At 48.1% G+C, this 25,717-nt stretch overlaps 1 protein-coding gene across 4 annotated transcripts in view; it reads left to right on the top strand.

Moving 5' to 3' along the window:
* Positions 1-2,472: 2,472 nt before the first annotated feature.
* DAZAP1 (DAZ associated protein 1) overlaps positions 2,473-25,717 on the top strand; it is a 38,880-nt gene continuing 15,635 nt past the window's right edge. The window contains exons 1-6 of one of the 4 annotated variants that reach the window (XM_044455835.1): positions 2,473-2,752; positions 15,323-15,363; positions 15,959-16,125; positions 17,364-17,429; positions 18,770-18,874; positions 23,619-23,667. In XM_044455835.1, coding sequence (XP_044311770.1) covers positions 2,721-2,752; positions 15,323-15,363; positions 15,959-16,125; positions 17,364-17,429; positions 18,770-18,874; positions 23,619-23,667 — 460 coding nt within the window. In that variant the 5' untranslated portion in view covers positions 2,473-2,720. Of the gene's footprint in view, positions 2,753-15,322; positions 15,364-15,958; positions 16,126-17,363; positions 17,430-18,769; positions 18,875-23,618; positions 23,668-25,717 lie in introns of those variants that run through there. The other 3 variants (XM_044455837.1, XM_044455836.1, XM_044455838.1) reach the window with 3 other exon arrangements.

The following is a 25,717-nucleotide window of genomic DNA, read 5'->3' as shown; positions in this document are numbered from 1 at the left end:
AGGCAGCAAATATGCCTAGCTCAGCGGCCCACACTGGAAATAACTGGCAAATACAACACTCCACAGGAGAAACCCTCTGCAGGGGATCTCTGGACTCAGTTTCACAACACGGGTTTGCCTGCCAAACAGAAACCACCCTGGGACCCACTGGGTGAATAGCCAGAGGGCTTTCATGGCTTTCCCTACAGAAGGATGAGGCATTGGATACATTGCCCCCAGCCTCCGAATTACTGCAGAATTCCCCGGGGCGCGTGCCCAGACTGCGGAGAGGTAGTTCCGGCATTGGTGGAAGACACTGCCAAAGCGGGGTAGCCTGTTCCCTTCTCTGTGCCAGCCTTCCGCCAACTGGGGGTTTCTCAGATCACCATGACATTAGCGTGCAAGCCTCTGCATTCTCTGTGTTTCTAGCGAAACAGCGGGTGCCATTTCAGACATACAACCAAGTTAGCTCAGCTTCAGCAACTTGCCATACAAAGTTGCAGGACGCTGCATTGCTGGCAAGCCAGGCCAGGGTCTGCAACACTTGTGGGAGACAAAACTGTTTGTTTAAAGCATCTCATTCAAAAGCTCAGTGCTTTACAACCTGCTTTAAATTTCATTCTGGTAAAAGTGGATTGGGAGGATTGTTGTTTTTGTTCTCCAACGGAGACTGGCTACAAAACCTTGAAACTTTATATTTTGTGCTTTTCCTCCTTATTTTGCTAGCTGTTGCTGACCGTGTTTGTCAACAATTATTCATTCTAATATTCCTCAGACTTGCACCTGGTAGGCGTGTCATGAGGGGGGCCAGGGGTCGGACTCATTCCGCTTCTCTGCTTCCACGTTTCTCTGTTCAAATGGCCCTCACCTGCCCCAGCAGTCTGCACCTTCCAGGCAAAGCTGCAAAGGCTTAGTAACCTCCCTCCCTAATCAAGAGGAATCTGCCTTTTAATAAGAAGATTCCTTTGAAGGGGGGAAACGGTTGCCAATTGCAGCACCCCAAAACACCCCAAGAGTAATTGGCCAGAGAAAGGCCCCAAAAGTAGTTGGCCAGAGGGAGGCCACATAGTAAAAACACCACAGTTATACTGTCCCAGAAGGGAGGGGGGATAAGAACAAAATGAACTTTGTGTAACCCACAGCTAACAAGCTCGCCTGACCTCCAATACAGTAATCAAAGGGACAGTGGAAACTGGTTGTAGCCGCCATGAAAGTTGCAAATGTGCAGGGAGTAAGAACATGGCAAGCCTGTGTGAATCTCAGGCAGATAAGAAATAGACATGGGAAGAAAGAACTTTTTCTACAGCATGGGAGGGGGTGCATACATTGATGTATCGATGTATTAGATGTGTATTAGGTGACCTAATTGGTTACCTAGGGTATAAAACGCATGTACTGGGGTGCAGCTTTTGAGACCCTGCTTTGGGCTGAATGCTCCCTTTTATCTCCCTTTATTCTATAGTGCACTAGAATAAAGCTGGATTTGGCTCTAAGTCTCGTCTTGGGCTCCTTTTGACTTGGGTCTGGGGTCCACCTGGGTTTGCCCTAGCTGTTGACTGGCTTGAGTTTGGTAACACTGCTGCAGTTTTTTTGTCTCAGGGGAGCCTGTGCAATGAACAAACAGATTCCCTTCTTAAAATGTGTAACTTAGCGTAACAAATACATTAAAAAGTTTACCGTGAAGACCTGCTTGGTGTCACAGACCTTACTCCCAAGGAAGTCTGCAGAGCCTCAAAGGCACGAAGGCTTCAGGACTCTGTCCCAGAAACTTGTTTTGAAATCCATGGGAATGCGTGAATTAAGAATAGAAGAATTCCTGAGCATGTACAGAGTGCCCACCTTAACCACACCAATTTTTAAAAGCCTTTAAAATTTAGATTTTAGGAAGCCTTTCCCTTAACGAAACATAACATTCTAATAGAAAATAGGGAGCGGGGAAATCATATTAAGCCGTTTCCTGTCAATTCAACCATGCAGGGCAAATGGACTACAAATCCCACGAAGCCTTGCGGCCAAGTCGCTCCCAGCCGGCATGCGCACTGCGGCTCCCTCGCTCCCCTTGGAGCCATCGAAACTTTCCCGCCTCCGAAACGACGCTTTCCTCGCCCCGTCTTTGCCCGAAAACACTACATCTCCCAGCACGCCTTTCGGCTCCTCGGCCGGAGGCCGTCTGGCGTGCGTCATTACGCACGCTTCATTATTATTGAAATTAACTGCCGGTGGCGCCGCGTGCATTCTTCCGTCTCACCCTCCCGGAAACCCCGTAGTCAGAAACAGCCCCCGCTCTAGCTGGTGGGGCGCAGAAGTCGGCGCGAAGGAGAGGGCGGCAGGCAAACGGCCTCGCGCGCCCGTTGCGCACGCGCAGTGACCGGCCGCGTCCGGAGCAGCCGTTGGCGGCGCACGGCGAGCGGGGAATCCAGAAGGGGCGAGGTGCTGCGCACGCGCTTGCGCGCTCCGCCCCCCGCTGCCTGCCTGCCTGCCTGCCTGCCTGTCGCCGGGGCCCTCTTGTGTGAGGAGAAGCAGGCGGCGGCGGCGGCCGGGCTCGAGGGACGCGGCGGCGGAGCGGAGGAGGGAGACGCGAGGCGGGCAGCGGGCCAGAGCCGGCCGCCGCCGCCCCTCCCCTCAGCCTCTCCCCAGGGAGCCCCCGCGGTCGAAGGAGGAAGAGGCGGAAGGAGAGCCGCGCGGGGGCATCCGAGCGGGCCCAGCCCGGGCCTTCCGACCCCCGCATCCCTGCCGTCGCCATGAACAGCGTCGGGGGCGCCGACGAGATTGGGTGAGGGGGGCCGCGCGCCTGCGGAGGAGCCGACGGGAAGGGGTGTCACGTGCGTGGGAAGGGGCGGGCGGGTCACGTGGGGCGCCTTTATTTCCTCAACAGCCCCCCCCCCCCCGGTGAGGAAACGGACCTCTCTGCACGCCCCCCTTCGGGGTCTGAGGAGGACGAGGGGGCGGGTCCCGGGACTGGGTCCCTCCGCTTGGTGGAAAGCCGGGGAGGACGGGCGTGGGGGGCCTCGTTGAGGGAGGGGCGTGTTTTGGGGAGGGGAACGCTGAGGGAGGGTCTCCCAAGAAGGACACGCGCTCTTTGTGTGCGCGCGCGCTTCTCTCTGGACATGAGGCGAGAGGACCACCCTTGCCCCCTACGGGGAACGTAGATAAGATTATCCTTTTTCCTGCAAGGGAGGTGAAGCAGTTCACACCGTTTTCCCTTTCCATTTTGTGATCACAACAGTCCTGTGTGATAGGCTGTAGTCACTCAGTGCGCTTTGTGGGTGAGCAGGGACAAGACTCCAGAGCTTTAACCACTGAACCGCACTGTCTCTCCATTACTTCTGGAGAGAGGGACAGAAGTTGGCCCTCAGTGCCCACTTCCTCAAGACAAGCCCCTACACATGGCCCTTTTCCCTTCAGGGCAAAATAGGACAGGACCGAGGATTCTGTTTGGGGCTGTGGGCCACATGGAAATGAGTAAGCAAATCTACAATAAACGATCTGAACGATTCCCTTTTGCTGGCTTTCTCAAAATGCCCTCTTTAAAGGAAGGGAAAAGGCAAGGAAATAGTAAGTCTCCGCTCACACACATGGAGTATCTCCAGGAAAGACATGCATCTTCTCTCTCTGGGCCTGCCTGTGCCACAAGGCAAAGATGAGTCAATGCATTTTGCTTGTAATAAAACTTGTTCCTATAGTATATGGGGGGCAGGGAGCCTGAAAGATTCTCCAGTGAAAGAGCCCCTCTCTTCCTCCTCTATGCTCCAAGGCAGGGTTGGCAGGGCAGAATAGAAGACACCCCCTAGTCTAGCCCAGGAGGAGCGCTCTGTTTCATCGTCATTCTTTCTGACCCAGGCACAGAGTGCAGCCAGATGGTCCTAGCCAGTGGGAGGCAACATGTTGCTGGGGGGGGGCAAGGTGGGGCAGGGCTGCAAAGCAGGTGGAGGGTCACATGGGTGGTGTGAGAACCTCCAGAGGAAAGCATCCTCTGTCCTTCTGCCTGCTCCCTCTTTGTGCTCTAGTCCATTCCCTTTCATCATAAATTCTCAACAGGAAAGCTACACTGAGTAAGTAAGAGAGCCAGGGAAAGGTGGCATGGAAGTGCGAGAAAATTCTGCCTCCTATTTTCTTTGCTGGGTGGTTAGATTTTAGCTAGGGGTGGGTGGAAAATCAAGACGGCATCACGAATGAAGATCTTCCCAGTTACGCCTGGTGGCGAAGTGCGAGCGGACCATTTAACCTGGAGCCCTGCTTTGCACAGTAGCCAGGCAATGGGAGGCCCCTCAGGAGGGTGTGAGACCACAAGCCAGCTGTGGCTGGCAGTGCTGGCAGGTGATGTTCAGCGGCATCCTCCTCCTGGATGTGGACGATGGACCCCCAGACGCATGCTGCTGGCCCAGCATTTGGTGCACTGGCCCCTGTGTAAAGGAGATCCCCATGGAGAAGGAAAGTGGCATGAAGTTCAGATGCATATTGGGAGAGGGTGGCTGCATCGGGAGTGGGTGTCAGAGGCAGTTGTCTAGCAGTAGCAAGGCAGGCTGTGAAACCCTTCCCAGAGGGACTGGGCTTCGGGGATGCACTGGCCTGGTGGTGTCCAAGTGATTCAGCCTAATGGTGCTTCATGCGGTTGAGGAGTTTGGCTTGTTCTGCACCTGGGCCCAGGTACTGCTACTCCCTTGCAAGGGGCGGGAATATGATACCCACAGGGATGTCTTGCTTACACATACCTTGGTCTGGTGATGAAGGCCTTTTTTAGGAAACATTCTCCAAGGGTTCTTGCATGACTCTCTTGATCATTTTGGGGGTTCTGTGCAGCGACAGTGTAACTCCAGTACCACTTTTGAAATAGATAGCACTCTGAACCAGTTGTCGGGAGAGGGGGTGGGATTTCCACCAGCCTGCTTTGAGTACTTAACTGCAAATGTGGCAAGTCGAGGGCAGGTGGCAAGTTGTGCCTGCCTGCTGCAGCAGAGGCCCAAGGTCATCCTAGCTGATTGTCCGTTTGCAGCTTTCCCACATCCCCCTTGTTTTGTGTTTATTTTGGAGGGCTCCAGTTATTCTCCGACATTCCTCTGCACATTTTAAGGTGTGGCAGAGGAGGGATTGGTTGCTTCACTTCCCCACTTGCCCCTTTCCTGACTGTGGTGGCCCTGCATGATCTCTTCTTCACTGGGACCTTTGCCGCTGCAAGTGTTAAGTGTTAAGTTTCGTTTCCTCCTGCAGTTGGAGGAGGATGAAAGCCTGTGCTGGACAGAACATAGGTGACTCATCGGTGCTCCCCACACTGTTCCTGCGGAGCAGTGGGGCTGAGGCAGCTTGTGCGGGAGGGATGGAGAGTTGGAGGAAGGTTTTGTGTGCCTCTTCATTTGACTCTGCTGCTTGTCATGTTACATACAGAGCGGGTGCCCAACATGCTTTTGTGTTTCTTGTTCCTGGGCAGATTTCCACAGATCCATTTCCACCCTGGGAATTGCTTAACTGGGGGAGTTGGGGGGGGGGTGGAAAATTACGTTTGTAAAGCCTTCCAAAGGATTTCATGCATTTAATCTATAACCTTAAAATAGAACACTGGTTGCGTCTCTTTGTATATGTCCTTCTTAGTCACCATGTTTCAAATGTTGAGCAGGATGCCTGCAGTATATAGGAAAAGAGCTGAAAAAATGCTTGCTAGACTGCAGTTTGCATTGAAGTAGGCATAGGTAGCATGAAACTTGGCTATGTTGAAATAGGAGACATATGATTAAAAACCCATCACCATAGAAATCTGTAGTATTTAGATTGCTTCAGTATGTTCTGCTTTTAAGTTTAAGATGGAACAACTACCTTACAGTTTGACCATAACATTTTTGTGCCAGTAAGTCTGTTCCAAGAGTGGGACATGCAAGCAGAGCGAGCATGAAATGTGACAACCTGTGACAAATGTCAAGTAGACAACCTGAATGGAGAATGTGACTTGTGACTATAAGAATGCCTGGTTTATTTAGTAAGAAGAATTTCTTCTGTGTAGTCTGGGAACCATTGGAGTCCTTATTTCCTTTTTTAAAGAGCCCACCTTTTCTGTGCACATTAAATTCTTGTTTAAGGGTCACAAATTGGGATCTGTGCATGTATGAATAAGCTGTGAATCCCATTGTAGGAGTGTATGGATTTAATCTAGATTTTTTAATCCTCCATTAGATGTCCAGGAATGCCCTTTCTCTGGCAATAAAACTTGTGTTGGGTGCTGCTGCTATCTGGTACAAAACTCTCATTATTAAAGGTGCAGAACTCCTGGTTCAGGTGGTCAGACTTGCAGTTTTGCTTTGGACAGCTTCATTTGTGCTTCTCATACACATGCCTCATAATACTTAGTACTTCCTGCAAGTGTGCTGGCAGTTCTCAAGACTTTTACGAAACCTTTCATGGCAAATAGAGTTGTTAAGCACCTGCTTTTCCTCACTCTGTTGCCTTGGCTACATTTGGATGATCACATCCTCAGCTTCTTGTCCGCAAACACAACTCATTTGCCAAGCTGGCAAAGAAACCAGGAAGTCATCTGTTTGCTGCACATCTAGACAGATTCCAGAATAGTGAACAATAGAAATTTAAGAGGCATAATAAAGTCCCATACTCCCCTTTCCCCCCCAAAAAAAATCACTGTTAAACTATAATATCAATGTACATTTTGTATTTAGTTGGATTTTAAAATCTAAAAAAAAGGGTTTCCTCTTTTGTTCTAACCAAGAAACTGATTAAAAACCAGAGTTGATAAAACAGCCTGAGGTGGTGGTTAATACATTGACTTGTTCCTCAGCCATTAACCATAGTTCCCTTTTTTAGATTAATTGGGAAACTGTAGTCAATGAAAGGCTCCCTGATGGCTAGCCAGCTTGTGCAAAGACTGGTGTGAAGGGCCTGTGTCCAGGGGCAGAAGGGTTTTTCTTACCCTGGTTATTTGCTGAGATATCCAAGATCTCGGGAAGTGTGGCTACATTTTGTCCAGCCACTTCCTGTGCCTGCTTACTCAGAAGCAAGTTCTACCAAGCTCCAATAAGTGTGTGTAGATTGATAACTGATGTGGCAAAAGTTTTCCAAGGCCATTTAAAGCATTTCCTCAAAATATTCCAAGGGAATTCAGTGATATTGGCATGCTGTGTGTATAATATAGGTCACTTCATGTTACTTTGCAACCCAGTTCTTTGCTGCTCCATTATTTTTTAGCATTAAGAAGAACTGTGTTCAAAACAACATATCATCAATTTGTAGAGGAGTGTCAAATAAAGCTAGCAGAAGGCAGAGGCTCCATAATGGTGGATGGTGTTTCTTTGAGCTGTTCAGTACAATATAGTTTGCTTCTTTCGGGGACCCCATTTAAAAAAAACACGCTCATCTCCTCCTCCAGCAGCAGTGTTGGTTAATTCTGATTTGCTCAGTGTACCAGAATCCATCTATCATGAAGCCAAAGGCCAAAACTGTCTTAGCTAGTGGTGATCTATAGAGAGCTGTGTATAAATAGCAGCACCTTATTTACATACAGCTGCTCTGCTTGACCTTGAAAAACCCTGCCTTTTTTGTCTGAAAATTTGTCAAGGTGGCCAGAAGTAATTTAGATTGAAGCTATCGGACTGAAATGGCCACTGAGAAGAGAAAGTCCCTGCAGTCAAAACTGCTGCATGATATATTAGATACGGTTGCATCCAAGCAAGCAAATACCATGAACAGCACTTTTTAGCGGGCGCGTGCAGTGTCTCTGTCTCATGCTTGCCGTCCCCAGCTTTCTTGTCTGAATCTTTCTGGCCCTTCCTTCTTGGAGGGAGATGCATGTCTAGGAAAAGTGTTTTGTTGAGTTTTGAGGTCATGTTAGTGGATTTTTAAGATGCATTGTTTTGTTAGCTACCTTGACCCCTTAAATAAGAAGGAAAGATGGGTCTGAATAGAATATGTTGAAGGACGTGCAGGTTGTCCCTTCCCTTCCCCACTTTTCATTAGCAAAGGACAAAGTGCTTCTTAAGTGTTGCTGAGGCCTAGACAACTGCTTGGGCCTGCTTTGGCCCAGGCTTGTGATGAGATGGACACAAGAGTCCTGCCTTGGTAACAGTGGACCAACATCACTTAATATTACTGTACCCAAAGAAGCCTCCACTTTAAGAACACTTTGTGCTTTCTGTGTGGCGCTGATGGGCACTGCACGTGATTTGAGAGAACTGAAGTGACGGGGCGGTGCTCATGCTGCTCGCACCGAAAACCGCTTTGAACGAAAAGTTCAGGAAAAGGAAACAGCTTTTATGTCACACTTCAGTTTTGCCAGTCACAGAATTGAGGAACCTGAAGGAGCCTGGAGGGGGTTCTGCTTTGTTTCGTGGGCTCTCATTTCTAGCCTGTGTTGACCCATGTCATTCCCTCCACTGGATTTCAGACTGAAGAAGAAAAAAATAACCATTTGCCTCCTAGGGGTAGCACCAGGGTTTTTTCATGAGAGACTAGCTATTTAAAGATTTGTTTTTAGCTCCATGTGGGATTGTTCTTGGACTGGGCCAAGTTCTCCCATTCAAAAAGGGTGCTTTGCTGATGCTGAGAAGAAACAGGCTTGGCATTAGCTTCCTCCAGATTACCACGCTGCCCTCTTTCTCCACTGCCTCCACTGTTTTTAGCACTGTCTCTGTGGGACTGAAGGCAGCAGACAGTAGCTGAGGAGAAGGACCGGCCCTGTCATCCCAATCCCATAATCCGCCCTGGAATTAGGTGACTTCTTATGTCCCTGTGTTTGGCTTTATCTATCTTATATGGTGCCAGGTTTGTGCAGTATTGAAGGCGTTTTGCTTCCCCAGGGAAGCAAATACACAACTAGGTGTGTGTGTGTGTGTTGCTTTGCATTCCCTTTCAGCATCTCCTGTACACCTGGCTCCTCCACCTGTGGGGCTTTCGTGTCTTTGTGTTTAGGGATTTTCTAATCGCTTGTTTGGCAGCTGGGCAGCATGTTCTGTATGTGTGTTTTCATCTCCTTCTGGCCCAGAAAAGGTATGTGAAAGTGTTTTGGCCTCTCAGTTTGGTATCCATTTTACTGGTCATGTTGCAATTCATGGTTTTAAAGAATTGTTTTTAAAAGCCTGAAGTATTTGAACATGTTGTCAGAGTTGTTATGCCCTGCCATGAGGCCTTCCAGTTGTGCTGTGCGTGGTGGGGGTGCTTAAAACCCAGGCAAAAGGACTACTTCCCTTACTTTTCTTACTCCTGTGCTTTGGAATAGCTACTTTGCATTTGAGCTATTTGTGTGGTTGAAAGCTGAGGAGAAAGCCTGACTGGGTACAGGTGGAAATCAGTAAGTGTTAATAGGAATTAGGCTTCTTAAATGGGCTTAAGGTATTTACGGCCAGCCTGGAGGATCCTGTTTCCTGACAAAACAACTCCGTGTTACATCACTGTGTCTCAACGAATGAGTCCCGTAGGGTTTTTTTTTTCTTTAAAAAAAAAACTTACCAGATATTCTACAGCATTATACTGCTTTGAACTCAAAAGCACTCCTGACTTCAAAAATGAATGTTTCCTCTTTATAAATAGAAGAGCAAATATATTCTGATCTTACGTTCTTGGTGGCCTAGCATTGCTTGCCACATGTGTCTTGCCTTTGTCTAAGTTTGATGTAATCCAGAAGTGACTTATTTTTATTTATTACCTCTTTATCCTGCCCTTTCTCTGGGGCATTTGGAGTGACATGCCTGGTTCTTCCACCAGCTCCCATCTTTGATCCTGAAAAGGATTGACTGGCTGTAGGTCATCCTTGCTGAGTGTAGATTTGAATCTGGCTGTCTCCAGTCCTGGACTGAATCTCTTGAGGAGCAGTGTTATGCAAGCTTAGACAGAAAAAGCACCTGAGACACTGGCATGCCTGGGGTTGTAGACCTTTTTTCTGTCTAAACCTGCATTGAACGGCACCGTTAATTGCTAGTAACTCTGGCTGCTCTACTGTGGTGCAATTATTGTGGTCACTGGGTTGATCCTGCAAAACAGTATCTGGAACAACTCCAAGCTGAACTGAACCTGGCTCTGTTCTTTTGAACAAAGAGAAGCCTAAGGAAGAACTGAACTGTAAAATGTCTACCCATGCTAGAGAACTTGGGTAACGCATTATCTCTTCCCCCTCTCTTCCTGCTCCCAAACACAGCTCAGTGGTAGAGGCCCTGCATTGTGCTCAGACGGTCCCAGCCTCAATCCTCACATCCCCAAGCAGGGCTGGGGAAACACCTGCCTGAAACCCTGCAGAGCTGCCGCTGCCAGTCTGTGCCGCCAGTGCTGCAGCGGGGGCCTTCAGACATACGACAAGAGACCAACCCCTCTCTTCGTATCTTTGACACAGGCCTTGTTGTTTATTTTGGCTAATAAGCACTTCAGTTGCTAAGTTAAGGGGAGGTTAATGTGTTGTTCGCTTTCCTGACCATGGTCTGCGATAGGTGGGGTACACTTGGCATCTTGGGAAATGATCAGCTTACTGAAAGTAAAATAGAAATTCCAGGCCCTTCCTTTTTTAGAGGGCCTGAGACGGATGTTTGTATAGAGAAGAAAGGAAGCAAAGTTCTGCTGAAGTTATACAGGACGCTTTTCAGAAAACGTGTTGAAAGCATTCTGACTGTATATTTTCCTTTGGAATGTTATCAGACTGTGGTGAAAACATCTCAAGTGCGAAGCTTTGCCATGGTACATTATCAGACAAGATTAACTCGCTGTATTTACATGCGTGTTATTGGGAGTCCCGTGCAATGAATGGGCTGGCTGTTGGTATGACTGTTGCAGCAAAAACAGCCTCTTTGTTGTAACTCATTTTCTTTCAGTACAGTAGAAGATGTGCCCCATCTCTGTCACTTCTCGGGAGGCACATGGAGTCTTGGGAGCTTTCTAGCTCCTGATGCGATTGTGCTGCAGCTGTCCATCTAAGCAGAAGTTGCAACTCCAAGCATGTGGCCTGCTCATGAGCAGAACTGGAGTGGTGGTTCATATAGTGAAGCATAATTTCCAAAGAGCAGGCCTGATGCCTGTTAGGTGTCAGACTTATGCCTAGCTGAACAAATGCTTCAGATTTCCGGGTGCTAGAAGTTACTAGGTGGCGTGGGTGGCCGGATATATGGCACCCTTAGTGAGGTCACAGTTCAAGTCACTGATGCCAGCCTTCCCCTGTCAGGTACCCTCCAGGTTGGATTATAATTCCCAACATCCCTGGCCATTGACCACTCTGGCATGGACTGACAAGATGAAGTTGAGGTTGAAAACACCTGGAAATCAGCAAGTTGGGGAAAACAGCCTAATGCCACCATAAATTGGCCTGTCGTTCATAGCCTCAGCAGTTTTAGCTGTTTTTTCTGCAATAGACTAACATAGTTACCCCCTGGAGGTTGGAATGAAAAATAGGTTTCACCAGCCGTAACCCTCTGGAATAAGCCAAATCCTCCATGGAAGCTGCAGCCCTATAGTTTCCTAAGTTCCTTTTAGTTCTGGTGGGACTTTAGTCTTATGCAAGTCTGCAGTCAATATAGTAATTTTCACTGACAGCCTGGAAAGGCGGATTGTGTCTGGTAGCAGATCTCTGGATGCTTTGCATGATCATCAGGGGCTTCTGGCTGCCAACTGGCATTGGTATCCACCCCCCTCAAATCACTATTCCATATATCCCTCTGGCCGGTGAACCTTTGGGATGAACTTGTGCAACATATGAAAGCTGCCTTGAGATTGTGGGCCCACCTAGCGCAGTGTCTGCTGGCTGTCAAGAGCTTTCCAAACTTTCTGGCGGGTCTCTCTCAGTGCCATGGCCTGGGGATTATTCCCTGAAGAGTTCTCTGTGCAGACTGTGGGCCCCACCTCTGAGCTGCTGGCCCGTCCCTTGTACTGGGGCTTTTAAAAAAATAGTGGTGATGAAATGGATCCCTCAGTCTCGCCTCTGGTAAACAGTAATCTCATTGCCTTGGCTTCAGGTTTCTTTTAAAAGTCTGATATGAAATTTTTATGAAAAAAATAAGTGTTTTGGTTTTGATTGCTGTTTCTGTTAATAAGCAAAGTGTTACTCCTCCTCTTTAGTTTTCATCCCTACAGCTTAGCTTGGGCTGAAGAGGAAGAAGCAACAAAAATAGAATACTCCAGGGGGTTGTTTTAACAAACACTCGGTGAATTAAAGAAATCCTTCCATTGGCAACGTGAACCAGGATCCCGCACATCCCCTGTACTACAGAGAGAGTGCTGATTCATCATTCCCCCTACAGTCCTTCACACTGACCCATGCTGTTTTAGAGTTCCCCTAACCATCCACAGCAGATTTTCAGGGGCCAAGAGGGCTGCAGGAGGAATCTGTAAAAATGCTAAATTACTCCCTCCCATACCTACCTACCTACCTACCTACCTACCTCTCTCTCTCTCTCTCTCTCTCTCTCTCTCTCTCTCTCTCTCTCTCTCTCTCTCTCAGAATCATCTAGTGGAGGTCTGGTTCTTCTCATTACAACTGGAACAACATAAACAAATAGCTGCAGATGCCCTTGCAGGGCAAACTGTTAATTAGGGAGGGGGCAATTCCAAATGTTCTTTCAATGAGGTTTAGTGCAGGAGGCGGGGGTGATTGGAGCTAATGGTGCCTGGGTCTCTTTGCTGCTGTGTTTTGTTTGGAATGTGCTTAGGAGGAATCCTCTGCTTCTGCAGCTTACGATTTCCCGACAGGCTCCTGCCTGCCATATGGTGCGGACGCAAAGTGTGCAGCAGCTGCATTGTTAAAAGCAGGCACTTAGTTTGCTCTCACTGAAGTGGAAGGATTTTTTCATACTTCAGTAGGCCTGAATATTGTCTGCCTTGGAAGGTGGCAGTGGATCTTTGCAGTGTGGTAGAGCTTGCTCTTGCCCTTGGTGCTGCTCAGAGTTTTATTTAGTTACAGAAACATATACTGCCTCTCTGCCCCCGTAAAGGGACACACAAGGCTGTTCACAAGAATAAGAGATAATTCTGAGCCAATAAGATTATTGCAATAGATAAAAACTACTATAAAAACAATTTTAAAAAGAAGCAACCAGTAAAGTTAACACCCATGAAAAGTCCAGGAAAAATAACATCTTTGTTGCCCACCTGAAAAAATAAACTAGTAATCAGCAGGTTTAGAATGTGTGGTGGGCAATTTTGTGCTCTCCCTGCAAAATGCATGCACCTCTACGCCATTTGAAAAATAAGCACCCTTAAAATAATTTTAAAGGCATCTGTGGAGTGCCAGAAAGCTTAACCTTTCCTTGAGGCAAGAGTTTTGTGTTGACTGGGAAGCAGAGTCGGTAGCACTCTGGAGCCCCAGGTGACCCCTCTCAGTGCTTTCATGCCGATGCCACGTAGCAAGAGGCTAAGGCAGAGCCTGGAGGAATCCTTTAGGGCAAGTAGCTGACCTGCGTGGCCCAGTGCCTTCCAGGCCCCTTCCCCTACTAGAAGCTGCTGCACGGGCCTTCCAGATCAGCAGGAGGCACATACCATGCCTGGCTTCCAGCAGTAGTCATCCACCAAGAGGATCGGGTCCACTTGATTCAACCAAAGAGTCTGAACTCTGCTGGGAAAGGACAGGAATGCCTGGAGCCAAGTAGTCACCCTTCGCTCTGACAACTGACTCAAAAAGGAGGGGGCAAATTAGAGAATGTCTAATAAATAGCCAGTTTGGTGGATCCAAGTGATGGCTTTTAAAGTCACATTCTTGTTGTTGTGTCCTTTGAAGACACACAAACATAGCTACACACACCCTGGGGAGGGGGTATTTAAAACATTCTGCTGTTCATGTGGCCAGTGTGGACATGAATCTAAGAAGCAGGTGTTTGGCCTCGATCCGCCAAACATGATGGCACATCCTCAGGCAAAGCAAGTTGAGACCAATCTAACAAAATAGGACAAGCATCTTTCTCAGTGATTATGGCAGATAACTCCTCCCAGGGTGGAAGTCTCAGGCCAGAACGCATATGAGGAGAGTAGTAGTAAAACATTTTGCAAACTAGTAGCTGACTGGGAAGAAGAAGTTTCTACATGCAAGAGAGCCGCAATAGAGAGATTAAGGGCACACTGGGGAGGAATTACGTGTTATGTTGACATGTGGAGGAATAAGCTGGAGAGTGACTTCCCTGGCACCCTTTGTGATTTCTCTGCCAGGGTGCATATTGTGCAATGGAGATGCTCTGCACACAAATGCAGAAAACATGGAGCATAGATCTCTGTGCCAGAGGGGTGGGGCACAAGAAGTTAACTACCCCTTGGGTCAGGGAGGGCCAACCTGCCATTGTGCAGGTGTTTTGGACTGCAGCTCCCATAATTGCTGACCACTAACTATGCAGACCGGGGTTGATGGTGTCCTCAAACCTCTAGAAGGCCTCAGCTTCCTCATTTGTTCCTGCCCTGCAGTATCCTGCCTGTGGGCAACATCCTGCCTCCGTTCCGTTGGTATAGCAGCTCCAACAATTTGTGGTTGTTGCGTTCCTGTGATCGCATAGTAGCGGTGGTGCTGAAATTACGCTGTCAGGTTACCATGCACTTGAGATTCTAGCTCCCATGGAATCTATCTAGAGAATTAAGGAGGTGTTCTTGGAAGAATACACATAAAGCCCTCTGTGGATCAAGGCCTCAGCTGGGAATGGATCAGACACACCTTTTGTCAAGATGTTTGAACACTGCAGCAGTTGTGAAATTTTCCTTGGCAGTTTGAAAAATAAGGCATATAAGCAGTCGCCTGCTGGCAAATAGTGGATAGCTTGCTGGACGACTTTCCTGGAAGCAGTTCAGTTCCCAAGGCTCAGAGTGTTTCTGAAGCAATTTTGAGGAAATGATCTGCTTGCCAGAATGGCTTTCCAGAGCCTATGTGGCCTAATGAATAGACAGATCATAATAGACACACCATTTTTCTTAGTGACATTGGCAAAGTTCTACTTCCGTTGTCCTTAAAAAAAAAAAAAAAAAAGACAGCCCACCCCCTACTACCCCAAAAAATACCTACATGACATGGAGGGTGGGAAAATAAGAACTATTAAGAACTCTCCAATTAAGAAATCTTAAATGCCTTTTCAAGCAGTGGTATATTGAGATGATCAGGTTCTAGCGAAATACCTTTTTGAGATCCCATACTGTATGAGTAATAAAATAAAAATTTATTCTCCTAAATATGTTACTGCTTCTACAGGCTTAGAAATGGATTCATAGTGTAAGTCAACGTGAAGAAGGAGTTCTCAGTTGGTAACAGCCTCTGGACCTACAAAGCCTGCGGCTGACTTAGTTGTCTCTTGAAAGGCGTATTCGGATAGTCTTAGTTAGTTTTAAATAGGTTGTGTCTCTCAAATTTAAAGAGGTTTTTGTTTCAACAGAACAGATACTAACTGGTATGTTCATTGATTTGCAGAAAACTATTTGTGGGTGGCCTAGACTGGAGCACTACACAAGGTAAGCATCTCCTGAATTGTTGAAGAACTTGTTACTTAAAAAAAGACATGCTTAGGATCCAAATCATACTATAAGATTTCAGCCTGCTGCTACCTCAGTCCTGGCTCTGCATTCCAACTGACTTGGAGAGGCCTCTGTTCCAATCAGGTGTGGCGTCCCAGGGGTTTGGGTAGCCGAAATGTCATTCCCAGACTTCTAATAGTTCTGCAGGATTGGTGGCAAGTATGGAAAGTGACGGGATGAGTGGTAGGCTGGTGGTTGATGAATTAGAGCAGGACTTCTCAAGAGATTTTATCAAGAGCCCCTCTAAATATAAAATGCCTTTTTTGTTCATTGGCCCACTTGCGTTCATCACAAAGCTATCCATTTCTTCACCTTACGAGTTTGTCCAGAAAAGAGTTGCACTGCTTTGGTAAGCATTGAATGGCTGGAAATCCATTTCAAGGTAAACAGTACTTTATACCTTTGCTTTGGTCGCAGTAAAAAGTGCTGGCCATCTTGGGGAGCGCGTGATGCAGCAAGCCCACCTCTGACGCCCACCTTTGCCTGTTTTCTGACAAATTGTTCTCAACGAAGTGTATGTTTTGTTCAACAGAAACGCTCCGTAGCTACTTTTCACAATATGGGGAAGTTGTCGACTGTGTGATAATGAAAGATAAGACGACAAATCAGTCACGAGGATTTGGATTTGTTAAGTTCAAAGATCCCAACTGTGTGGGGACAGTCCTTGCCAGCAGACCCCATACACTGGATGGCCGAAATGTAAGTTTTTGTAAATTTTTCCCAGTCTGGGGCAGGGGGGGGGGGTAAAGGGAGAGAATGTGGTGGCATTCTTTCAGTAACCAAGTTCAAGAAATGGTGCATAGCTGATGAAGGAAATACTTCCGTTCAGTGACTGTTTCTTCCAGAAGTGACTGTCCTTGAGGCAGGGTCTTAAAAGGACTGGGCTTTTAGGGAAGTTTGGGCTGGGCTCCCCTTCCTTGAAGTTCTCCTTTCAAGATCAAAAGGGGAGCTGCCTGGAGAAAGTGAGAAGCCCCCATATGGTGACCATGAGACCTCCTGGTCCTCTTCCTAGTTTTGTGAAATCTGACTTTTCTGTTTGGCATTCCCCCACCTGCCTCTCAGTCTCTTTCTAGTGTGGCACTATATATTAGCATTGCAGCTCTTCTGTTTCTTTGTGAACCACTTCAGGATTTGCAGAAATGAGAATTGGTACAGAAAAACTGCTGATGCCACCAGTAAAAAGTAAATTAATTGCCACCGCTGCTCAAGAATGCTTAGCAAACCTTGGGATAAGCACCGTAGCTCTGTAGACCTTTTGTCTAAGAAGCACACTTGGTTATGGACAAATGACTGCTGGCTTATAAGATGGAACCGTGACTGAAATGTTGCACCCTTGTAGCTGCACCCTCCTCCCCAGTGCTAGCAGACTGCAGACACCCGTCCTGGCTGCCCCCTGAGAGCCCCCATTGGAGGCGCTGCTGCCTCTCAAAGCTGAGCGCCAGTTCTCCCAATTTACCAGAGCGCCCCTGTTGGGGGCCTCCAGAACCTCCTCCTCGCCCTAAGCGAGTGGTCTCTTGCGTACTTCAATAACTAGCTAGGCCTTTGGACTGGCAGGCGAGGGCTTGCTTTAATTTGGGCTCCCTCTGCTCTCAGCGTGTGCTCCAGCTTTCTCTGGGAGGAAAGTTGCCTGCAGGAGCACAGCGGCGCTTGGCTGGGTGTCTTGATCCGACGACTGTTGTTCCAGCTGGTTTGTCAGGGTGTCTTAATACAACCCCTGAGTGAGCCCGGAAGAGCAGCAGTGGGCGTGACCAGCACTCATCAGCTTGCTCACCGAATGCTGGCACAGAGCAAAGCCAACCTTTTTATTTATTTTATTTATTTAATTTATTTAGAAAATGTCTATGCCGCCCCATTCGCCGAAGCCTTGGGGCGGCTTACAAACTTTTTGCACTGCGGTTTGCCATGTCTCTGGTTTCACACTCACTCTTGTTTGACAGATTGACCCAAAGCCCTGTACCCCTCGAGGGATGCAGCCGGAGAGAACACGACCAAAGGAGGGATGGGTAAGGGAGCCACTTCCCATCACTTTGCATCCCGGCCTCACTTGGGGCTGCTGCTTTTCCTGTCCAAATCGCAAGGAGCTCTGTTACCCCACAGGAAGCAGATGGTGAATTTCAAGTACCCTGGCAGAAAACGGATGGCACTCTCGGGAGTAATCCTGGTTTGCCAGATGTTAGAAAATGGCTGCACTTCCTATGTAAGTTGTCAGGTTTTCAGCCAGTTGCCACGTTCCGGCTCTAAGGGAGGGGTTGCCTTCAAGCTTGACATCCTCATACCAGCATACCGTCTTTCAAAGATCCAGAGGAGCTCTGGGCCAGCTCTTTCACTTGGAAGGCATGTGATACGTCCTGCCAATGAAAATGTATGATTGGTGCTGACACCGTTTACAAGCTTCCTGCAGGGATTGGCCTAATGCAAAGTAGAGAAATAGGCATTAAAATTATGGTTGGAAAAGCTGTAAAATGGTGTAACCACAAATGTGACAGCCAGAGTAAGAGTAAAAGAAAAAATCAGCTAACTAGCCCAGGCTGGGAGCGACACTGGTTGTGAAAGGCCTTGTGGGGTAAAAGTGACTGCCGGTCCTCCTTTTCACTTTTATAGTTGAGAGACCTGGTGGGCTTCCCTTGGGACACACTTCCAAATCTGGAGCTGTCTTCCTGAATCACCCCAGGAGAGGCAACCCGTTCTTTTGTTTTGTGAAATAAACTGTGTCCTAAGGGGGCGGAGAGGTTTTTGTGAGAGAAGCGGCTCCTGTTTTAAGTTGAGGTGGGCCTGGCTCAGGCTTTGGAGTGCTTAAGCGTAGCATGGAGCCCACCAGGTGCTAGCTAGTGCAGGGGTTGGAGTCAGCTCCTCTGGAGGGTCCCAGGTTGGAAAGTCTGGCTCAAAACTATTAAGTTTGAGGCTTTTCAGAACTTTATATGTGAATCATCCTTTTTGGAGTGCAGTTTGCTGCTTGTCTTCCATCTCTGCCCAGACTGCCTTGGTACTCCTTTTGCTGTTCCGAGCAGGCCTCCGCTGCAAGCACCATCCCTTCTCCCACCCCCTTGTTGTACTTGCTGTTGTTCTGTATCAAATACCTTCCCTCCCTCTTTCCCCCCTCTCTTTCAAGCCCCGTCTTCAACTTCCCGTCATACTTTTCCTGGGTCTTCCTTGTGACGCTGCCTTCCCTCATCATCAGCCTTTGCAATCAGTCCTTTCCCTGTCACCTTTGCCCTGTGTGTGGTGCATGACCAGCGCTGATTGCCCTTGAGCTGCCTTGCAGAATGCAGCAGCCGAAGATAATGTTGCTTTGAACAGCAAATCCCAGCCTCAGTACAACTGCCTGTTCCATTTGTCTTGGCAGAAAGGATCCAAGAGTGATAACAAATCCAATAAAATTTTTGTCGGTGGGATTCCTCACAACTGTGGCGAGACGGAGCTCAGGGAATACTTCAAAAAGTTTGGAGTGGTGAGTTACTGTTATGACCTGCATCATTTTCTGGAAAGAGGTTTCCTTCCTTATCTCCTGATTGAGAAAAGAGTGCACTTACTTGGGTCTCTTTTATTTGTATACTGCCAGAGACACACACCTGTGCACACAGAGCATTTCTGAAACTACCAAAACCCCTGGACTCTGACATGCGCATTCTGAGTCCCTGGTTTTACCTCTTCTGAAAGAACCTGTCTCGATTTTGCTGAACAGAGAAAACTTTAGCACATTTCTGGCCTGGATGTGGCTTGACCTATTTGTGCTTTGGTGTAGAATAAGTGCTTTGCCAAAGGCTGGGTTCACAAGTCACATGGCTGAAATATGCCAGGGGAGACCAGCCTGTGATTCTGTGTTGGGAGGCCCAGTGGCCTTCTGCCTCCATGCCTCTCCTCCTTTTGTGGGGGGGAGGGCATTTCATTAACTTTATTCAATTTTATTTTTATTTTTTTACTACTAAGAAAATAGAATTAACACAATAACAAGTTTGACTAAACATCACTGATCAAACAACACATTGACATCAACACTACCTCTTAATCTTACTGCTGTTAATAAATTCATAATCAATTCTTTTGTATTTATTCCCATCTGTTCTCTAAATAATAGCAACCATGCTAATCCAGGGTCAACTTCAATATTTAAATTCAATATTTTACCAAATTCTTTAAAGATTCTTTCTCAAAACTCATTTATATATTTACACTTTCACCACATATCGAAATATGTACCCACTTCTTGGTTGCATCTCCAACACATGTTGTAATATGTGTTATTCATGTAATTCAGTTTAACTGGAATATTAAGTAACATTTCCAAACCAGTTTATAAAAAGTCCCTTTAATTCTTATTGACATAAATTTTAAAATTTTCTTATTCCTGCATGCCTAGCAGCTGTTCCTTCTTTTTGTTTTCAGCACGGAGCCTCAAGTAGCAAGCTAGTGCTTCCAGTGCCTGGATAGTTCTAAAAAGTATATTTTATGTAATCCTCCTTTCCCCCAAGTTTGGCTTAAAAAAGGGAAAAAAGCAGCCTATTGCCATCAATATTCACTGCAAGGTGATAAGATAGCAGGAACAACATGTGGGACTGGGTGTTTGGAAGTCTGTCCTTGCCTTGGGCGGTAGATGACATTGTGTAGGTTCCTCCAGGAAAAGGGAGCTGGCTAAGAGACAGAGAGAAAGATCGCTAGCCCACAGAAGCAGCTCTTCCACTTAAAAATTTTGTGAAGGTACAATTTGCTTTCATTGAACATTCAGCTCTCTCTTGGGATTGGCCCGGATTATTTCTCAACAGGGCTTCACTCTTCCCGTGGCCCTCTTTCTCTCCTTCCTCCCCAGAGCTGGCAATCAGTCATGTTCAGGCAACGTAATTTCTCCTCTTACACAAGGGTGGGGAGCCCCAAGCATGGAGGCCAAATCTCCCTCTCCCTTTTCCCCTCAGCCACTGGGGACTTGCTGGTTTCATCGCTTTTCTTTGTCTCCGACCCCATTCAGAAAGTTTGAGATGCCCTTTCTAAGATTTGGTCACGGTCAGTAAGAGCTTCTGGCTCAACTGGACTAGTAACTTTTGCTCCTGGCTCTTATCCCCTTTCTCCCGCGGCTGTGCCAACAACTGGGCTGCAACGATCCCAGAAGCGCCGCTGGCCTGTGTGGCGTAAGAGGGTCTCCACCCTGTTTGTGTGCGTAAGATCCTTGGGGCTGGTGTGTGCAGCAGCCTGCCTCAGCCTGGCCCCTCCGTGCTGCAGCCCCCATTGCCACTGATCATAGGCCATACTTGCTGGGGCTGATAGGAGCTGAGTTAGAAACACCTGGAGGGACCCTGGCTTGGGAAGGCTGGTGTACAGAGATAAAAGCAGGGCAGCTCTTATCCCCTGGATGGCCTCTGCACCAGGCACCAGGTCCCCTCTAGGGTTTTTTTTTTTTAAAGTGTATATCATGGCTGCAAGCCCCGAGAGTGGATTTTCCAAATCCAGCTAAGCCTGTTCGCTTGTGTGGCTGAATGCAAAGGCAGGAGTGTTGTTCATGCGTACACACAGCACGTGGCACAGGTTTCCTGCAGCGCTTTCCTCAGCTTTAGGCTTCTGTAGCTTCCCAGTTCCAAACTTTCAGTGAATCCCCTAGTAAGAGCTGCTAACCGAGGCCCATGGTTTCCCCAAGCGACACAAAAGGACAGAATTTAGGGGAACAGGTTTTAACGCAATGACCTGCACCATCCTGAGAGCAGGCGCAGAATCGCTTCTTGCAGTACGTGCTCTCTGTGCTTCTGCATCAGACCCCCGTGCTCCCCACATGTTAGTGTGGAACCCCATAAAGCATGGCAGCATGCATACGTTCTGCTTACTTGACTGTGCGTCTGTTTTGCCATACAGACTAGCAGCTTGCTTTTTAAAACTGAAACTGCTTGAGAGATTCGAAGGTAATCCTTGACCAAGCGGCAGGTTGAAACGTGACGATCGAGAGAGTGTGCATGGGCGGGTGGGCTATTTGCAGCTCTCACCCATCATCTGTCTGGAACCATGCATAGCTTCAGCCACCAGCAGCCTCGCTACTTTTCAGCAGACTGCTTGCCTACCCCTTTCTGGGAACTTCCTGGCAGCTGAGGAGAGGGGAGTCTCTCTTGGCTGCGCATAAGGCAAGTGCAAACCTCTCCACAAACTAGCAGATAAAGGTGCCGATGGGCAAACCATTTCTTTCAGCCTGCTGAGACAAAATTGCTTCCCTTGGTTCAGTTCTTGCTTTTATTGTTAAATTGTATTTGTTCAGTTTGGTAAATGGATGGAGTTATTCTGAGATTTGCTCTTTCCGTGGGAGTCCTGGCTTTTCATCAAATCATATCATATTCATATCCTGCCTTTTTTCCAGGAAGCCCAGGGCAGCTTACATAATCCTCCTTCTCTTTATTCTGATAAAAATAGTTCTACAGGGAAGGCTGATCTGAGATTGAGTGACTGGCCTGAAGTCCCCCGTGAGCTAGAGCCCGGATCCTCAGAATCCCAGTTCACCACTAATGGCTGCGAATGTCCCATTTCATTACACAGACCCCCTCTGGTCTGCAGAAGACTCCCTGGGGTGAAATTGGTGGCGTTTGGGGTCAAATGCCACCTGGAGGCTTTGAGTGGTGCCGGCACTGCAGCTCTTCCCCATTCCGCTGGCCGTGCCTTGCTCAAGCAGCACGGCCTCGGGTTTCTTAGGCGAGGGGTTGCCTCTGGGAGGCGGGATGGAGAAGCTGTGGCATCCACGGTCCTCCCACAGCAGGGGCAGGCCAGGAGAGGAGTGAGGCGTTCTTCGTCACAGAAGCTCTGCAGGGCAGGAGGCAGAGCCGAGCACGCCTTTGCTGCAGCGCCTTGCCCCTCCTGGCCTCGGGGGCCATCAATAAATTGACAGGGAGGGCTGCACTGTTCACTGGCTGAGACCGAGGGGCTCTTCTCTAGAGCAGGGCGGAATACTGTGAGCTCCCCTTGGCCCTTTGGACAGTTGCCCCGCAGTCCTGCTGCAGGGGCCCTCCCCCTCCCCCTCCCTTCTTATATGCACTCCCCCCTTCTGCACCACCACCAAGGCAAGTGAAGTTTTCCCTTTGTTTAGTTAATTGCATACTGGGGAGGAAGCCTCGAGGCCTCCTCTCCCCCTCTACCCCCCATGGCCTTCTGCCTGGTCCATCGCATTTCTCAAGACTATTTGCATGAGCTTGGCGGTGCCGCCTGGGAGAAAAGAGCCTGCTTCCTTCCTCCCCCCCCCCCCCGCCCTTTGCACTGTGCCTTGGAAGGAAGATTTGGGTACGGGCGGTGAGAATTCCTGCATTCTGTCCTTGAGCTTTTGCCCTGCAGTGGCAAGGGGGCCAGGTGAAATACTCAGAATAAGAGTTGTCCTCAAAATCGCCCCCAGGCTCTGATTCCCGGGGCTTAGTGACACATTCGGGGACCAGCAAAATCGATTCAGAGGTGGTCAATCTGGGGATGTGAGCGCTGAATCAGCAAGCTGCTGTCTTTGTGGACCAGGAGTCCCGAGGCTCCTCTTCAGTGCCCATTGCACACAGCTTGGGGAACTTGTTAGTTTCCTCTCTGCAGGGGACTCTGCCTCCTTATCCACTTTTGATAAACTTGCCATTCCTCATACCACCTCATCTCAGGGTGGAAAAGTGTTTGCTCAGGCATCTTTATCTCATTGGGAGGGCTCTTAACTCTCTTTCAGCTCATCATAGCTTCTGGATTTCTCCTGGAATTTGCAGGTAAATCAGAAGTGAGTAGGGGGTAGTCGTGGGGCGGCTGGCACCTCAGGGAGTGATACTGATTTGAATGGTTCCTAAAGAAAACATGCCCAGGGTTCCTTGTTTGTTCCTCGGGCTGCACTGCCAGTCCCTCGCTCCCCAGAGCCACCTGCTTTCCTCCCCTTCCCTACGATGTTTTTCCGCTTCTTCAGCACTGAGTTTTGGCATTTTCATCCTCAGCTGCCTGTTGTTGCTTTTTTAATTATGGTACCTCAGTCTGTTTACACCTTGTGCAAGCAAGGGCAGAAGGTGATCTTCCACACGAGTGTACATCTGCTAGAAAATAGTACGGATGAACCAGCGCTTTCACTTACAAGGATTCATCAGCCCTGCTCCCTGGCAGAAATATATCTGTGAACCACTTGGTTCCATGGTACATTTGCCTTGTGGTTGCAGCCTGCTGCTGTTTGTTGACCCTTGCCTGATGGCACTGTTAGTAGAATGTCCCCTTCTCTTTTCCAGGTCACCGAAGTGGTAATGATCTATGATGCAGAGAAACAGCGGCCCCGAGGTAAAGGAGTATCTAGTTCGTCCTTCAATTTCTTTATCCTCTCCCTATGTCAGATGGCAAACTTTCACAACATCATCCCCTGCCCCCAAATATATATTTCTATTTCTTTTGTACATTGCATCAGGAAACTATTTCACTGAACAGACTACTCCATGTAGACTTTTCATGCAGTTTGCAATGTCATCCAATGTGTTGCTGCTTTTTGAAGTCATGTCCATCACTGTTCCCTCCACCCCTCTGAAAAGGTGCTTTCCTTAACAAAAACACGACCTCTGAATTGAGCAGCCTCTTGAAAATAAGGAAAGGAAAAGGAGCCAGAGGAGGTAACTAACAAGCTGAAAGGTTCTTCCCTCCCTTCCTTTTATAAGTTAAGGTACCATTAAAATGCAGCAGCCTGTTTTTCAGGCTTGGAATTATCACTAGCTGCCAAATTCAAACAGATGTTCTACTTTATGCATTGTGTCCCTCTCTCCTTATTTTATATTTTTGGTCATGAAGTATCTGCAGCTGAAATGTGTGACCAGAATCCATGTTTGTAAATTGCTGCTTGAAACATTTTTGGATGAGTGTCTAGCCCCCAGTTAACGCTAAGAGTGCAGCATTTATATCCCAGAGAGCAAGAGAGCGCCTGCATCACCTTGCTGGATAGGTTTGGAAAAACTTGCCTTCTCACCATGAGTCCCAAAAGAAAGCCCTTCATTGCATCCCATCACCCTTCAGTTGGCTCTTAGGGGCAGCATTTTAAAACTGTCACAAATGTGAGTTATCCCCAAAGACTCTGCAGCATGTGAAACATGCTAGAAAATAGTTTGCCATCTGGACTTTCTATTCCTCCTCTTCCTTGACTTCATTATTTAAAGAAATATATAAATTCTTCATTTCATATTTATTAAGCTGTTAAGTCTTAGTTTTTATTTTAATTTAGACATACATCCTTAGTGGCATATTTAAGTGTTTCATAGTAAAAGTACAGTAAATGTTAAGTTCTTTCTTTCTCCCTCCTTTTTCTCTCTCTGTGAACTGTTTGTGATTAATATCTCTTTAGATTTCTTTTCCCTAGGTGGTAGATTATCACAGAGGTACAGGCCATTTCCACAAACGGAGGAGGGATCGGGCTTTGCCCTTATTGGAGTGCAAATGAAGTTTTCAGTATCTGGTCTGGGAGGGTTGCTCTTAGTTGGGTGCCTTCGTTTTGCAACAGCTTTGCACTGTTTCAACAGAAAAATCCATGGACACAGCAAAGAGCAGCAGCATCTTGTGTGTGCCTGCGAGGTTTTTATGCCTAGAGGAGGCAAGAGAACTCTCCCCCGTATTCTGCACCATCTGCCCCACTCTTGCGCCCTCAGTCAGCAAGACACAGCCTGTTGGGCCTTCTGATCCACCCCCTGATAAAGGAGGACATGCAGATAATTTTTTCCTCCAGACCCTTAAGCCACCGAACGATTTCATTCCCTCCTTCGAGGGTCTTGTCTTAAGGCCCTCCTTGCCACGCAGTGCAGCTTTCAGGCTGCCAGCAGGCGTGACAGTTCTCGGTAGTCTGTCGCACGTGGTCCTGGGACGACTTGAGGGGGAGGAGGGGAAGCGTGCCAGCAGCAGCTGCAGTTGTGCCCCCACACAGCGGCCTGCAGTGTTGGGCCAGCTGAGCAGGACCCCTCGGCTACGCTGTGGCGAGAAATGGTCCGGTTATGGCACGTGGCATGGAGCACCGCATGCCTCGCACCGCGTGTGCCCAGCCCCTGGCCCGCAGGATCCACAGTTCCCATTAGCATCCAGGGCTGCTAACTCTTCACTGAATGCTGTAACTGTACGCTTTATTGCAGCTGCATTATGCAAAGCAGATCCTGGCTAAGGGGCAAAGGGCAGGCTGTTTCCCTCTCTTTTATAACCTGCCAAGCTTGCCCAGCAGCTGCAGCCCTTCCCTGAATGCTGGGGAAAGCACGCACTGCTCCCAAGTCAGGCTCTTGCGCCTTCCTTTCCTGCTTGGGAAGTTGTTCTCTTTTGTGCCCATGCACAGGTGTCTTGCCAGGCTCGCACCCTGTTGAATTCCAAG

Source organism: Varanus komodoensis, unplaced genomic scaffold (assembly GCF_004798865.1).
Source record: "Varanus komodoensis strain SLA01 unplaced genomic scaffold, ASM479886v1 scaffold80, whole genome shotgun sequence".
Lineage (NCBI taxonomy): Eukaryota > Metazoa > Chordata > Lepidosauria > Squamata > Varanidae > Varanus > Varanus komodoensis.
This window is presented reverse-complemented; position numbering and strand designations above follow the sequence as displayed.